This window comes from Canis lupus, chromosome 12 (assembly GCF_011100685.1).
Source record: "Canis lupus familiaris isolate Mischka breed German Shepherd chromosome 12, alternate assembly UU_Cfam_GSD_1.0, whole genome shotgun sequence".
NCBI classification, from domain to species: Eukaryota; Metazoa; Chordata; class Mammalia; order Carnivora; family Canidae; genus Canis; species Canis lupus.
Genome location: NC_049233.1, coordinates 48704563 through 48717993, shown reverse-complemented (window position 1 = coordinate 48717993; position 13431 = coordinate 48704563). Strand labels below are relative to the sequence as shown.

Below are 13431 nucleotides of genomic sequence, written 5' to 3'. Positions count from 1 at the left end.
TGTTGCTTCGGCCACATCAGAAGCCAAGGAGTCAAATTAACTTATTTTCCTCTCCCCAAAGATGCATATACAGATGAAGATCTGATGTTGTATTGGAAGAATGGGGACGAATCCTTGAAAACTGATGAGAAGATCTCCTTGTCCCAGTTTCTGATTCAGAAATTTCACACCACTTCCAGACTGGCCTTCTACAGCAGCACTGGTAGCTAATGTTTGCCATGGTTGGGTGCGAATGTGGGAGAAAATACATTAGAATTCTCCAGCCTTAAACTTTTCCCCTTCCGATGAGAATGAATCTGTATTCCTAAGGAATGCATAGTTCTACAAAACATAAGCAACACTTAGAAGTAGAAATTTAAAAAGTTTTGTCATCTTCTCAAAGCCGATGGCCAGAGGCAACCACTCCTAACGGTTTAGCACACACCCTTGTGAACATCTTGCTTTAATTATGTAAAGCGGGGTCATGTTTTACGTGCTATGCTGTTATCCGATTTGTCTGACTTAATGATACGGATGATAGCTTTTCGAGGAAATGTATCTATTACCTATATTTAGATCTATAGATTTATTGATTTATTTAGTTAGTTACTTAAGTGGGGGGAAGGGGAGGCCCAGAGGGAGAGAGAGTCTTAAGTAGGCTCCATACCCAGTGCAGAGCCCAACATGGGGCTTGATCTCGTGACACTGAGATCATGACCTGAGCCAAAAGCAAGAGTTGGACACTTGAGACACCTGGGTGGCTCAGCAGTTGAGTGTCTGCCTTTGGCTCAGGGCGTGATCTTGGGGGTCCCGGGATCTAGTCCCACATCAGGCTCCCTGCATGGAGCCTGCTTCTCCCTCTGCCTATGACTCTGCCTCTCTCTTTCTGTGTCTCTCATGAATAAATAAATAAAATCTTAAAAAAAGAGGTCGGACACCTAACCGACTGAGTCACCCAGGTGCTATAGATTTATTTTTAATATTTAGTGTAACTCATCCCAGACCCTGGGCTGTGTTTGAAGTTTTGAGAGGTTGCACTTGTCCATCTGTCTCTAATTTCACCATTACTTAGCTCTTATAGTCACTTCTGAGGGCTGTCAAAATAAAGTATCTAAACTGGGGCCCTGAAACAACAGGAATATATTTGCCCACAGTTCTGGGGACCATGCTCCTCTCTTAGGCTTTCTTTTTTCTTTTTCTTTTTTTTTTTTTTTTAAGATTTTATTTATTCATGACACACACACACACACACACACACACACACACACACAGGCAGAGGGAGAAGCAGGCTCCATGCAGGGAATCCGATGTGGGACTCGATCCCAGGTCTCCAGGATCACACCCCAGGCTTCAGGCGGCACCAAACTGCTGCACCACCGGGGCTGCCCTCCCTTAGGCTTTAGAAGGAACTCTGCCTTGTGTCTTACTAGTTTCTGGTGGGTGCTGCATTGCTCCAGTGCCATCCTCTGTTGTCACGTGGCATTCCCCCCATGTCCTTCTCTGTGTCCTAACATGCTGCTGTTTCTGTGGATCTGTGTCCAAATTTCCCTCTTCCGTAAGGATATTAGTCATTGGATTATGGCCCTCCCTAATCCAGTATGACCTCATCTCATCTCGATTCCATGTGCAAGACCCAATTTCTAAATAAGGCCACGTTCACAGAAACTGGGATTTAGGACTTCAACATATCTTTCTGAGGGACACAGTTCACCCCCATGACAGCTCAGCAGTAGCTACAGGACTCTAAGGGACTTTTCACTTCATCACCCCTTGTCCATATGCTGGGAAACCCCAGCCCTTCCATGTGGAGCTTCTGTGCTACTGTCTGTCCCTGCATAGCCACCATCTGCCTATTCACCTGCCCACCCCCACCCCTTTGTCCCCAACATCAATCACTGAAAAAGCCTGAGTCTCAGAGAAGGTGGAGTTAGTGTCTGGACAGCCCAAGGTCCCTTTCTTCCCTTTCTGCCCATAGGGCTCATCCTCATTCCTCCCTTCCTTTTCCGCTGGTATGTATTACCACACAATTTTCTCTTCTCATCTCTTCTTGGCAAGTTCAAATCCACTCTCTTGCTAAAACCATTTTTAAGAATGTCCTATATAACTTTTTACTATGTGTCAGTCACTGTCTTGAGTGCTTTATATGAATTAACTAATTTCTACCCAACAAACCCGTGGTGTAGATATTATCATCATCCCCAATTTACAGATGAGAAAACTGAGACTCAGAAGGGTTAATTTGACTATCGAAGTTGCACAGCTAGTAAGTGGCCAACGTGCCTTAGTCACTATGTGTACTTCTATTAGACATTTTCTGTGTTCAAATAGAAGTTTGTTTGTTTGTCTTGTCCCCCATTCCAGCCTTTCTGGAGTCCAGATTAAAATGCATCTTCCTCTCCCATTATTTTCTATGTGCCAACAAGTGGGTTGGTACAGGGGCTGTGAGCTCCCCACGAGTGCTCTGTTTGGAACACAGAGTATACATTTGTGAAGCTCCTGGTTCCCTCTTAGTGTTTCCAAGGCAACCCTCCCTGATTTTCTTAGAAGGAAAGGATAGTGGAACAAACCTTAACAGAATTAAGGCAATGCTCAGCCCTTCCAGAAAGACCCTGTACAAACCTAAAGCACAATGTGATTTGCTTCATGGGTGCCGATTTACGTAGGGAAGATAAAGCTGACATGACGGGACAAAGGTTGTGGGATGAAAAAAGGATTAGGTTATTTCTGTCACATCTGAAGATCACTTTCTATTTATCCAGTCCACTAAAAGTAGCTAGCTCATTCAAACAACAGGGGAACCTACACAGGAACCATGGGTCAAGCTTGTCTGGACCCATCCTATTGTTTGAGCCTTTCCCTATTGATCCAACCCTTCTTTAACCTGACGCCACAGTAACTTTTTACACCACCCAGGTAGCCTTTGTTACCTGCGCAGCATTTTCCTGGGAGCAGCCTGAGGTCCTCCTGCATCCATATCTACAGGGGAGTGTGTTTGACAAGCAGATTTCTGGGTCCCATTGCAAGCTACTGAGCCAGTATCCCGGGCAGGGCTGAGATGAGAGTGGAGTGTGTGTGCGCACACAGTTGCAGTCCACTTTTTCACATTTATACTGTCCTTGACACCATCTTTGATCCCAGGGATTGGGTATAGATCTTGTGGATTTGAGACCTTATCATTTTAGTCCTTATTTACAACCACCCATCTCATGATATATGTGGAAACCGACTGAGCTGATCAATCTATGACAGAGAGAACAGTGGCAAGACCCCGGCTCTGCTGGCTCCTGCCTCAGTGGTACTGGCCTCAACAAAATATATTCTATTTTTTTAAAAGATTTTATTTATTTATTCATGAGAGACACACAGAGAGAGCCAGAGACATAGGCAGAGGGAAAAGTAGGCTCCATGCAGGGAGCCTGATGTGGAACTTGATCCTGGAACTCCAGGATCACAGCCTGGGCTGAAGGCGGCACTAAACCACTGAGCCACCCGGGCTGCCCTGGCCTCAATGAAATAGAACCCAGTCCCACTTCTGGGCCTCGTGAGCACTGAGTCCTCAGGAAATATGGTTTTGGTTTGCAAATAAAAAATACAAAACAAACAACTAAACCTAGATCTCGGGATCCCTGGGTGGCGCAGCGGTTAGGTGCCTGCCTTTGGCCCAGGGTGCAATCCTGGAGACCCGGGATCGAGTCCCACGTCGGGCTCCCTGCATGGAGCCTGCTTCTCCCTCTGCCTGTGTCTCTGCCTCTCTCTCTCTCTGTGTGACTATCATAAATAAATAAAAATTAAAAAAACAAAACAAAACAAAACAAAAAAACCTAGATCTCTCTTTCTACCTTCTTCCAAAATGTTAGGGGAAGAGAAGTTAGGTAATATTGAATAAAACAGTACATGTAGGGCAGCCTGGGTGGCTCAGCGGTTTAGCGCCGCCTTTGGCCCAGGGTGTGATCCTGGAGACCTGGGTCGAGTCCCGCATGGGGCTCCTTGCGTGGAGCCTGCTTCTCCCTCTGCCTGTGTCTCTGCCTCTCTCTCTCTCTGTATCTTCCATGAATAAATAAAAATAAAATCTTAAAAAAAAACAACAGTACATGTATTAGATACTGGCAAGATACTTATTTATAGGAGAGAGGGCTTAGATTTTAGATAGGAGATGTACTATATTAAGTCTATTAATCATTAACTTTTAACTTTCTGCTGAAGATGAGAGCAATGTGGGGGGGAGGGGGGTAGAAGGGTTCCTGGGGATGGGGTTTGTTTAAGCCTCTCCAGCTGAACCTCCCCGGTTTCTTCCTGTGTCCCCCAGGCTGGTACAACCGTCTGTACATTAACTTCACGTTGCGACGCCACATCTTCTTCTTCCTCCTCCAAACCTACTTCCCTGCCACCCTGATGGTCATGCTGTCCTGGGTGTCCTTCTGGATCGACCGCAGAGCTGTGCCCGCCAGAGTTTCACTGGGTAAAAGCATGTGATAAGGTGCGGTGGGGTGGTTATTGTTTCAGCTGGTCACTATAAAGAGAAAAAGGACAACCATTATTCAGAGTTCTTAACTGATGGGCTGTCAGAGTCAAAAGGAGCAAACGTTCCTCCCACCTGTTGCTGTCACCACTCACATGCCACGCTGTTTCCTCCACTACTTTAGGAAAACCACAGGGAGCTAAAGCTACATCAGCTTTGCTCGAATCATCTCAGAAACATGAAGCCTGTCTGGGGGATAGACTTCCACCACCAGCAGGATTAGAGCTCAGGACTTTCATAAATAAGACAATTCTACAAACACCAAAACCTCCCTCTGTAAATACACACACTCTGTGTCGGCCTTGTTTGGACAGAGTCTGAAGGCAGGGTGGGTAATAGGGGATTTGGGGGAGGGGGAGGGCTGTACTCCCTGGACTTGTGGTTTTCCGCCTCCACAGACCAGAAGCTCCAGGGGGAACAGGGGGAACTGTACAGCTCATCATGGTCAATTTGGCCACGATCAGCCGGGTCTCCAAGAAATGTGAGGGTTTTACCAGCAAGGCACAGTGAAGAAGATAGCATGATAGGCTTCCAGGAATTTCCACAGCGTTCAGAGACTTAATACATGTGGTTGGGAGGAGAGGGAGGGAGGGAGGGCATTCCCTGCAGGGGTGGGGAGGTTCCTTTAGGGGTGTCCTCCGGTCACTGTTGCAAATTCCACATCTGACCGGGTCCTTGGTGAAGCACTGAGGAGGCGGCCAGCCACACCACAGACACCAGGCCCCCCCAGCCCCCGGGTGAGGATGGGGGGCTGCAAGGCAGAGGAGGCCAGCAGCGAGCTGGCCCGGAGGGACCCGCCTGCTGCCCATGGAGCAGATCTGCCGCGTGGAGGTTTCCATGCCGGGGGGGCCCCTCTGTGGGTTTCCGACACGGAGGAAGAATGCAACACGGTGACTCGGTGAAATGTGGGGGCCGTTCTGCACCCTCGCGGGTGGCTGAACCCCGGCTGCACGTTGCAGGTATCACCACGGTGCTGACCATGTCCACCATCATCACGGGCGTGAACGCCTCCATGCCCCGCGTCTCCTACATCAAGGCGGTGGACATCTACCTGTGGGTCAGCTTCGTGTTCGTGTTCCTCTCGGTGCTGGAGTACGCGGCCGTCAACTACCTGACCACCGTGCAGGAGCGCAAGGAGCGGAAGCTGCGGGACAAGGCGAGACCACAGTCCTTCATCTCCCGCCCGCAGCCCAGGCTACTGGTTGCATGAGAAGGGCAGGGAGCCAGGGCTGCCCAAAAGGAGGAGGATCTATTTCAGAAGGGGTTCTAGCTTCAACCACCAAGCATCCCAGAAAGCAGAGAGTCTGGAGCCTGGGGGGCTCAGTGGGTTAAGCGTTGGCCTTGGGCTCAGGTCGTGATCCTGGGGTCCTGGGATAAGGTGCACGTTGGGCTCCCTGCTCAGTGGGGAGTCTGCTTCTCTCTCTCTCTCTCTCTCTCTCTCTCTCTCCCTTGCTTGTACTCTCTCAAATAAATAAATAACATCTTAAAAAAAAAAAAAAAAAAAAGAGGGGATCCCTGGATGGCTCAGTGGTTTAGCACCTGCCTTAGGCCCAGGGTGTGATCCTGGAGTGTCAAGATCGAGTCCCATGTCAGGTTCCCTGCATGGAGCCTGCTTCTCCCTCTGCCTGTGTTTCTGCCATTCTCTCTCTCTCTCTCTCTCTCATGAATAAATAAGTCTTAAAAAAAAAAAAAAAGGAATCAGAAAGTCTTTGGACCAGGACTAGGAAGACTTGGGTTCTTTTTTTTTTTTTTTTTTTTTATATATATTTTATTTATTCATGAGAGATACAGAGAGGCAGCGGGAGAAGCAGGCTCCATGCAAAGAGCCCGATGTGGGACTCTATTCTGGGACTCCAGGATCATGCCCTGGGCTGAAGACAGGCGCCAAACTGCTGAGCCACCCAGGGATCCCAAAGACTTGTGTTCTCAGGCACCACTTACCCTGGGCCTCTGTTTCCTCATCTGTAAAAAGGTATAGAGGAATCCTCCCCTCCCCTCTTCCCAAGGTTGTTGTAAGGGTCACGTGAGATAACGTATGCAAAAGTTGTTTTGAAACTGTGGGGTTCTAGGCAGACATAAAGTATCACTATTACTATGAACATGTTTAGGGAAGATGCCTCCAGGTCCTGTGACCAGATGAGGGGAGAGGTCTAGAATTAAAAACTCTTGTATTTATCTGTGGTCTGACCCAGTGGAAATTCAGCTACATACAACTTTAGCCTTCAGACTCATTGGAAATACTATGCTGTCTACACTGTACTGCAGTGTAGTAACCTACGTTAGTTATGAGATAGAATACAAATGGGAAATTCAGGCAATGTGCGTGGGCCTTTGGACAGGGAGGGAGACTCCATTCCATTCATATTCAGACTCTTATTAATCACAGTAAACAATAAAATGCCAACTTGTTGCCAAATCATTGGTCATCATTGTACTAATCAAAATGGGTATTCACCTAGAAGGTATAAAGGTCAGGGGATATGAAAATCCCACATTTCTGTACATCTAGGTGGCTGGTAGCTACTTAACATAAGGGAGCTTTAAATTTTAGGAAAAGATGATGTGTTGCCTTTTCAAAAATAGTCTTTCAATGCCCAGATTATACTTAAATATATTATATATATTTAGGCTAGACTGTTTAAGAATTTATTTTTAAAGTTCTATTCAAACCTTTTTTACTTTAGCATTTGAGTACTCATTCAAATTTTCAATAAATCTGCACATTGGTCATTGTCAAATGGACTTCTGGATTTAAACACTTTTGATTTATAATCCAATGAACTTTCCTGTATGGAGCTGTCAGAAAAATAACATGCCTCCACCTGACAGGTACATGCCCTTGAATTATTAACCAGTGCCAGCTGGAAGCCCACTCTTTGCTGACTCAAATTATGGGGAGAAGTGAAGCCATTTCCTTCCTTCCAACTTATAATTTCTTTTTTTTTTAAAAAAAGATTTTATTTATTTATTCATGAAAGACACACAGAGAGAGAGAGGCAGAGACACAGGCAGAGGGAGAAGCAGGCTCCATACAGGGAGCCCAACGTGGGACTCGATCCTGGGTCTCCAGGATTGCACCCCGGGCTGCAGGCAGTGGTAAACCGCTGTGCCACTGGGGCTGCCCCAACTTATAATTTCTTATAAACATTTTCATACTTGTAGAAACAGTTGAAAAATAGGATAATATACATCCATAGACTCTGCACCTACACTCAACATTGCTAACGTTTTGCCATTTTTGTGTGAGCTCTTTCTCCATATACATGTAGTTTTGTCCATGCAGTTGAACCATTTAAAAGTGCTTTGCAGGTACCATGACCTTTTATGCTTAAATGTAACTCTTTAAAGTAAGGATACTCTCCTACTTAATCATCTTTTGATTCATGCACAAAGAGTTGGAGACCCACAACTGGAATCAGAATGTGTGGGTTTACTTTATTTATTTTTAAATATATTTTTAAAAGATTTTATTTATTTGAGAGAGAGAGAGCAGGGGGAGGAGCAGAGGGAGAGGAAGAGAGAATCTCAAGCAGACTCTGAGCTGAGTGTGAAGCCCAATGCAGGGCTCAAGCCAACAACCCTGAGATCATGACCTGAGCCAAAATCAAGAGTCAGATGCTTAACCAACTGAGTTACTCAGGTGCCCCCAGAATGTGGGGGGTTAAAGTCCTGACTCCGACACTAGCTGTGTAATCTCAGGAAAATTGTGTAGCCTCACTGGGTCTTAGTTTTTCCCTCTGCAATAGACTAAGTCGGTGATTCTGGACCCTGGCTGGGTGGTACAATCACCTGGGGAGCTTCACATCAATTAGAGTAAAACCTGGATGTGGCTATTTTAAAGAGCTCCCTGGATGATTCTAATATTCAGAGAATTATAATATGTAGAGAGTCACTGGACTGAGTGATCTTTGGAGATCCTTCTAGTTCTGCCTTTCTGTGGTTCTGAGTAGCCATGGGGCTTTGCTCTGGGCCCAAGGCACCTCCTCTGCCTCTCCACAAGCCCTAAACATGCCTGACACCTTCCTTGCATTTGCTGCCCACAGTTCCCGTGCATGTGTGGAATGCTTCACTCGAGAACCATGATGCTGGATGGAAGCTACAGTGAGTCTGAGGCCAACAGTCTGGCTGGATACCCAAGAAGCCATATTCTGACAGAAGAAGAAAGACAAGACAAAATAGTGGTCCACCTGGCTCTGAGCAATGAATCCAACTCCTCCAGGAAGAAGGGGCTTCTGAGGGGCCACATGGGTCTTCGCATCTTCCAGAACACCCACGCCATTGACAAATACTCCAGGTTGATATTTCCTGCCTCCTACATATTTTTCAACTTAATTTATTGGTCAGTGTTTTCCTAGGGGTCCGGAGGCTATGACTGGGAAAGGACATGCCTGGCCAGCTGTCTGCACATGGACCTGCCGACCATGCCCCCCCTCACCAGATAGAGCAACAGCTCCTGGACCACCATGGCAATGCCCCCCTCACCGGGAGCCCTCCAGCTGCCCTGTCCCTTATCTCATGGGTTTGCTCTTCATTAATGCTGTGTTCTGTGTCCTACTTCACGCCTCTTTGGGACTGTCTTCTTCTGTTCTTGTGTGTAAACCAGTTCACAAGAGCCCCCCCCCCTATAAAAAATGACTCGAATGCCTCCTAGATAATCTGAGACCCTAATGAAGCCTAGGATTCAGTTTTGAAGGGACACAGAAGAATAAAGGGCAAGACTAGGGGCTTTCTGGATAGGAGATGGAAAATAGGATTCAAAATAGGAATAAAAAAATCTGCAACCCATGCAACTAGATTAAGTGCCTACCTAGGAAGAAAAAAAAAGCTCTTATCCCAGATAGGAAATGATTTGACCTGTGTGAGTCTGACAACTTGCATGATTTTGCAATCCATTCAACCACTCATTAAATATTGAGTACCCACTCTGTGCCTGGTCCTGTGGAAATGAACAAATAGAGGTCTCTCAGAGAACTTCTCTAAGCCTGCACTCATTCTACATATGGCAGTAGTGCTGCTCTTCTGCCTCCCTCCAACCCCCACTGACTCCACAGATCCATTCTGTTTGCTGGTGCTTTTACTCCTAGGTCTGTCTAGGAAAGCATCTCCAGTCTCCTATGAGACCCTTGTGAAGGCAGCTTAAAAACTTCTCTTCTAGAATCTCCACGCAGGACAAGTCTAGTGCTGGGGAGAGGGCCAAGGACTTGGTCTTGGGGAGGAAGGAGCCATGGATCTGCTGTGGAAATGTGTTCCATATTCCAGCCTACTTCTCTTTCTGGGCTTCTCCCCTATCAGACAGGTGTCCTTAATAATCCTTGTGTCCAAGCCTGGTCCCCACCCCTGGGACTCTACCTGACCAGAAATACCCTGCACCTTGAAATGATTTCTCCCTTCCACAAGGTAGTGACTTTCTCTAATGTGGCTAAACTAAGGTTAGGAAAACAATCTGATTAACGGAATCTACAATAAATCATGAATAACCATTTCTCTTATCCGTAATTTAGATCTTTGCTAGTTAACTCAAGTGAACCTCTAATCAGTAGTATTTGTGGAAATATAAAGAACACGATTTTGAGAAGGGTACCTCCTCTTTCAATTACAGCATGTGGAATCAGAGGGCTGTTCTGGGAAGTAGAGAAAGAATGCCCAGTTTAGATTTCTTGCTTAATAAAAGAAATTGTTCTGCTCTTTCTTCCTACCTTCCACCTTCCTGCTCAGGGTCTGGGTATCTGGTCCTTTGGTCATGAGTGTACAAATGGTATAGCAAAAGAGAGGATGACCAAATGGTGCAGCAAAAGAGAGGATGACCCTGCCTTAAGTCAGGCGAGTGCTGGCTTGTGGCGTCTGCTCCACAGGGGCAGGCAGAGATTTTTAGTTCCTGAGGATTAGAGCTCAGGTGGGTGCCAGAGCCTACTGAAGTTTATTTTTTTTATTTTTTATTTTTTTTCCTACTGAAGTTTAAAGTCAGGGGCCAGTAGATCCCTGATCCTCTCCTCCCTCACCACAACTGTCACTTAGCTGCCTTATGCATTCCAGCTCCTCCTCTCCTTCCTCTTGTCGGTCCCTCATCCATTTCCTCTGGCCTCAGACCAGATTGTGCAACAATCTTACTCAGTTGTTTATTGTAATGTTGGTTGCTGTGCTACTATTATAGATTCATGAAACCAACCCTAACCCTAATCCTCCCAGCACTGGGATGTCCAGGATATACGAATATCTATAAGTTAAAAAGTGTTAAGTGGTTCAAAATGTAATGGGAATTCTGAGGAAAGAAAGAATGATTTCCACTGGAAAGACTAGATCTAATGGAGAAAACGGCCCCTGAGGTGACCCTTGAAGATTGGAGATTTCGAGAAGCTTTACATGCTAAATGCACATGTAGAAAAGTACATGCTATCCCACTCTTCATTTAGCTCATGAACTCAGGATCATGAGATGGAGCCCTGAATCAGGCTCTGTGCTCAGTGGGGAGTCTGCTTGAGATTCTTTCTTTCCCTTTCCCTCTGTCCTGCTCCACTCTCTCTCCCCACCTCCCCCCCATCAAAAAAAAAAAAAAAAAAAAGGAAGAAAAATTCATGTTAGATACATGGCTAGTGGCTGTCTAATATGGTAGCCACTAGCCATGTATCTATTTAAATTTAAGTAAAATAAAATAAAAGTGCAGTTCTTGCCACTTGTACTGGCCACATTTCAAGTGCTTTGTTCAATAGCCACATGTGGCTAGTGGCTATTGTATTGGATAGTACAGATATATAGAATGTTTCCACAACCACAGAAAATTCTATTAGTGCTATTGTAGATGAAAAGGTTGGCCTGAGCAAAGACATGAGAAAGGCAGGACAGGTTGGGGCTACATAGTATAGGGTTTGTGGGACAAGTCATCCCCGTTTTGGCTGGATCCTAGGCTATGGGAAGAGGAAGTGAAGTCCAGTACTTTCCATAGCACTAGGGGTGCCCCATGCCAGTGCCAAAGAGGAAAGCTTCCCCTGCATGGAGTTCTCTGGCCCCAAACCACTGGATTTTCCAGCCTTGTGGACAGAGGAAGGATAAAACTGTGTAAACAAGGATTATTGGATGATACAGAGCATCTGGACTTGTTTAGAAATTTTTACTCTCCATAGACTCTTCTAGACCACAATGCTGTTCAAAGAATGATAATTATGTTGTCATTAAATATATCATATTGCTATAGTTGTCTTATTTAATTCCAACACTACTGTGCTTCTGACTACATTGTCTTCATAAATTGAGGCTCATATAATATGCTGGCACTTTCACACTTTAAAAAAAAAAAAGAAAAAAAGAGATGGGCAGTCCAGGTTGGTCAGCGGTTTAGCGCCACCTTCAGCCCAGGGCCTGATCCTGGAGACCCGGGATTAAGTCCCACATCGGGCTCCCTGCAAGGAGCCTGCTTCTCCCTCTGCTTGTGTCTCTGCCTCTCTTTCTCTCCGTGTCTCTCGTGAATAAATAAGTAAAATCTTAAAAAAAAAAGAGAGAGAGAGAGAGAGATTTTAACTAGCTTATACAGTTAATTGTATGAATAAACATATTTACAATTGCAAACAGCATTTTATCACGTGGGACCATGATACAGTGACACTACTGCGCAGTGTATTCAGCACTGCCTTATTGCAGTGTAAAATAGCTGACTCTCCTTGAGGAAACGAGAAAATTAAAGGAGGTAAAGAAGGAGACAATAGCAGGAGTGGAAAACAGGAACTAAGGAAATGTTGAGAACATGAAATGATTCACCCTAGAGGCAGGAAGACAGGAGTAAACGTAATTGTTATCAGGGAGGCTTGAATGATACTTTATTTCACTGAATCTAAGGTATTATCAGTGTGAGATGTACCCATTAATTAAATTATAGCATGCTGATTATTATAAAATGAATCCTGATTTTGCAAATGTCAAACTGAAAAAATATGCATGTTAGAATAAAAGAAATAGGTATTGTACAAAAGCTGGTGATCGGACATACTTCTTTGGCTTCATGGAGCCAACAGTTACTATGCTTTTATCTTTGGGGTCTTGTGCCTGGGATGGAGATAGGGTGATGGCAGATAGACAAGTGGGATGAGTGCCTGGGTGGCTCAATCAGTGAAGCATTTGCCTTTGGTTCAGGTCATGATCTGGTTCAGATCAACAAGCTCCGAGTTGGGCTCTCTTCTCTTTCTCCCTCTGCTCCTCTCCCTGCTCATGCTCTCTCTTTCTCAAGTAAATAAATAAAATCTTAAAAAAAAAAAAAAAAAAGAAAGGAATGAAAAACTCCTTTTAGTGATTAAGAAGCTTACACTGCAGTTGGTATGTTTCAAAGGAGGGAGAGATCTTAGGATTTGAGGAACAAATGCTATTTGTGGTAAATTTTGAGCAACAGATAGATATAATTTCAACAAGTAGAAAAAGTGGGGAGCAGAAGGAAAGCTGAGGTGTGTTCATGAGACCATGGGCAGATACACTACCAAATGTACAAAAGTCTCAGGTACGCATCCTCCTAGTTCAATGATCCTGGTATCAATGGTCCTTTTAGGTTCATTCCAACTTAGAAAAAACCTGGGGAAGATGGGGCACCTGGGTGGCACAGTTGGTTGAGCATCAGACTCTTTGTTTCAGTTCAGGTCTTGATCTCAGTGTTGTGAGATCGAGCCCTGCCTTGGACTCTGTACTCTTCCTCTCCTCTGCCCCTCCCATTCATGCTCTCTCTCTCTCTCTCTCTCTCTCTAAAATAAATAAATCTTAAAAAAAAAAAGAAAGAAAGAAAAGAAAAAGAAAAAAGGATAAATCTGGGGAAGAAATTGGTCTGGTCTGATCTGGGCCACACATGTTGAAGATGATCAGAGTTCTGTGTTATGTGTAAGTTTAGAAAGAACTCTTCAAAGACATTTTATTTTGGTTCAATCTTTTTGTAAACATCTTCAGGAGGGAGACCAGGAATT

At 45.1% G+C, this 13431-nt stretch overlaps 1 protein-coding gene across 2 annotated transcripts in view; it reads left to right on the top strand.

The window, feature by feature from the left end:
- GABRR2 (gamma-aminobutyric acid type A receptor subunit rho2) overlaps positions 1 to 9423 on the top strand; it is a 45887-nt gene extending 36464 nt beyond the window's left edge. For both annotated transcript variants that reach the window (XM_038554722.1, XM_038554723.1), the window contains 4 exons: positions 62 to 202; positions 4286 to 4438; positions 5458 to 5654; positions 8542 to 9423. In XM_038554722.1, coding sequence (XP_038410650.1) covers positions 62 to 202; positions 4286 to 4438; positions 5458 to 5654; positions 8542 to 8853 — 803 coding nt within the window. In that variant the 3' untranslated portion in view covers positions 8854 to 9423. The remainder of the gene's footprint in view (positions 1 to 61; positions 203 to 4285; positions 4439 to 5457; positions 5655 to 8541) is intronic.
- The last annotated feature ends 4008 nt before the right edge of the window (positions 9424 to 13431 follow it).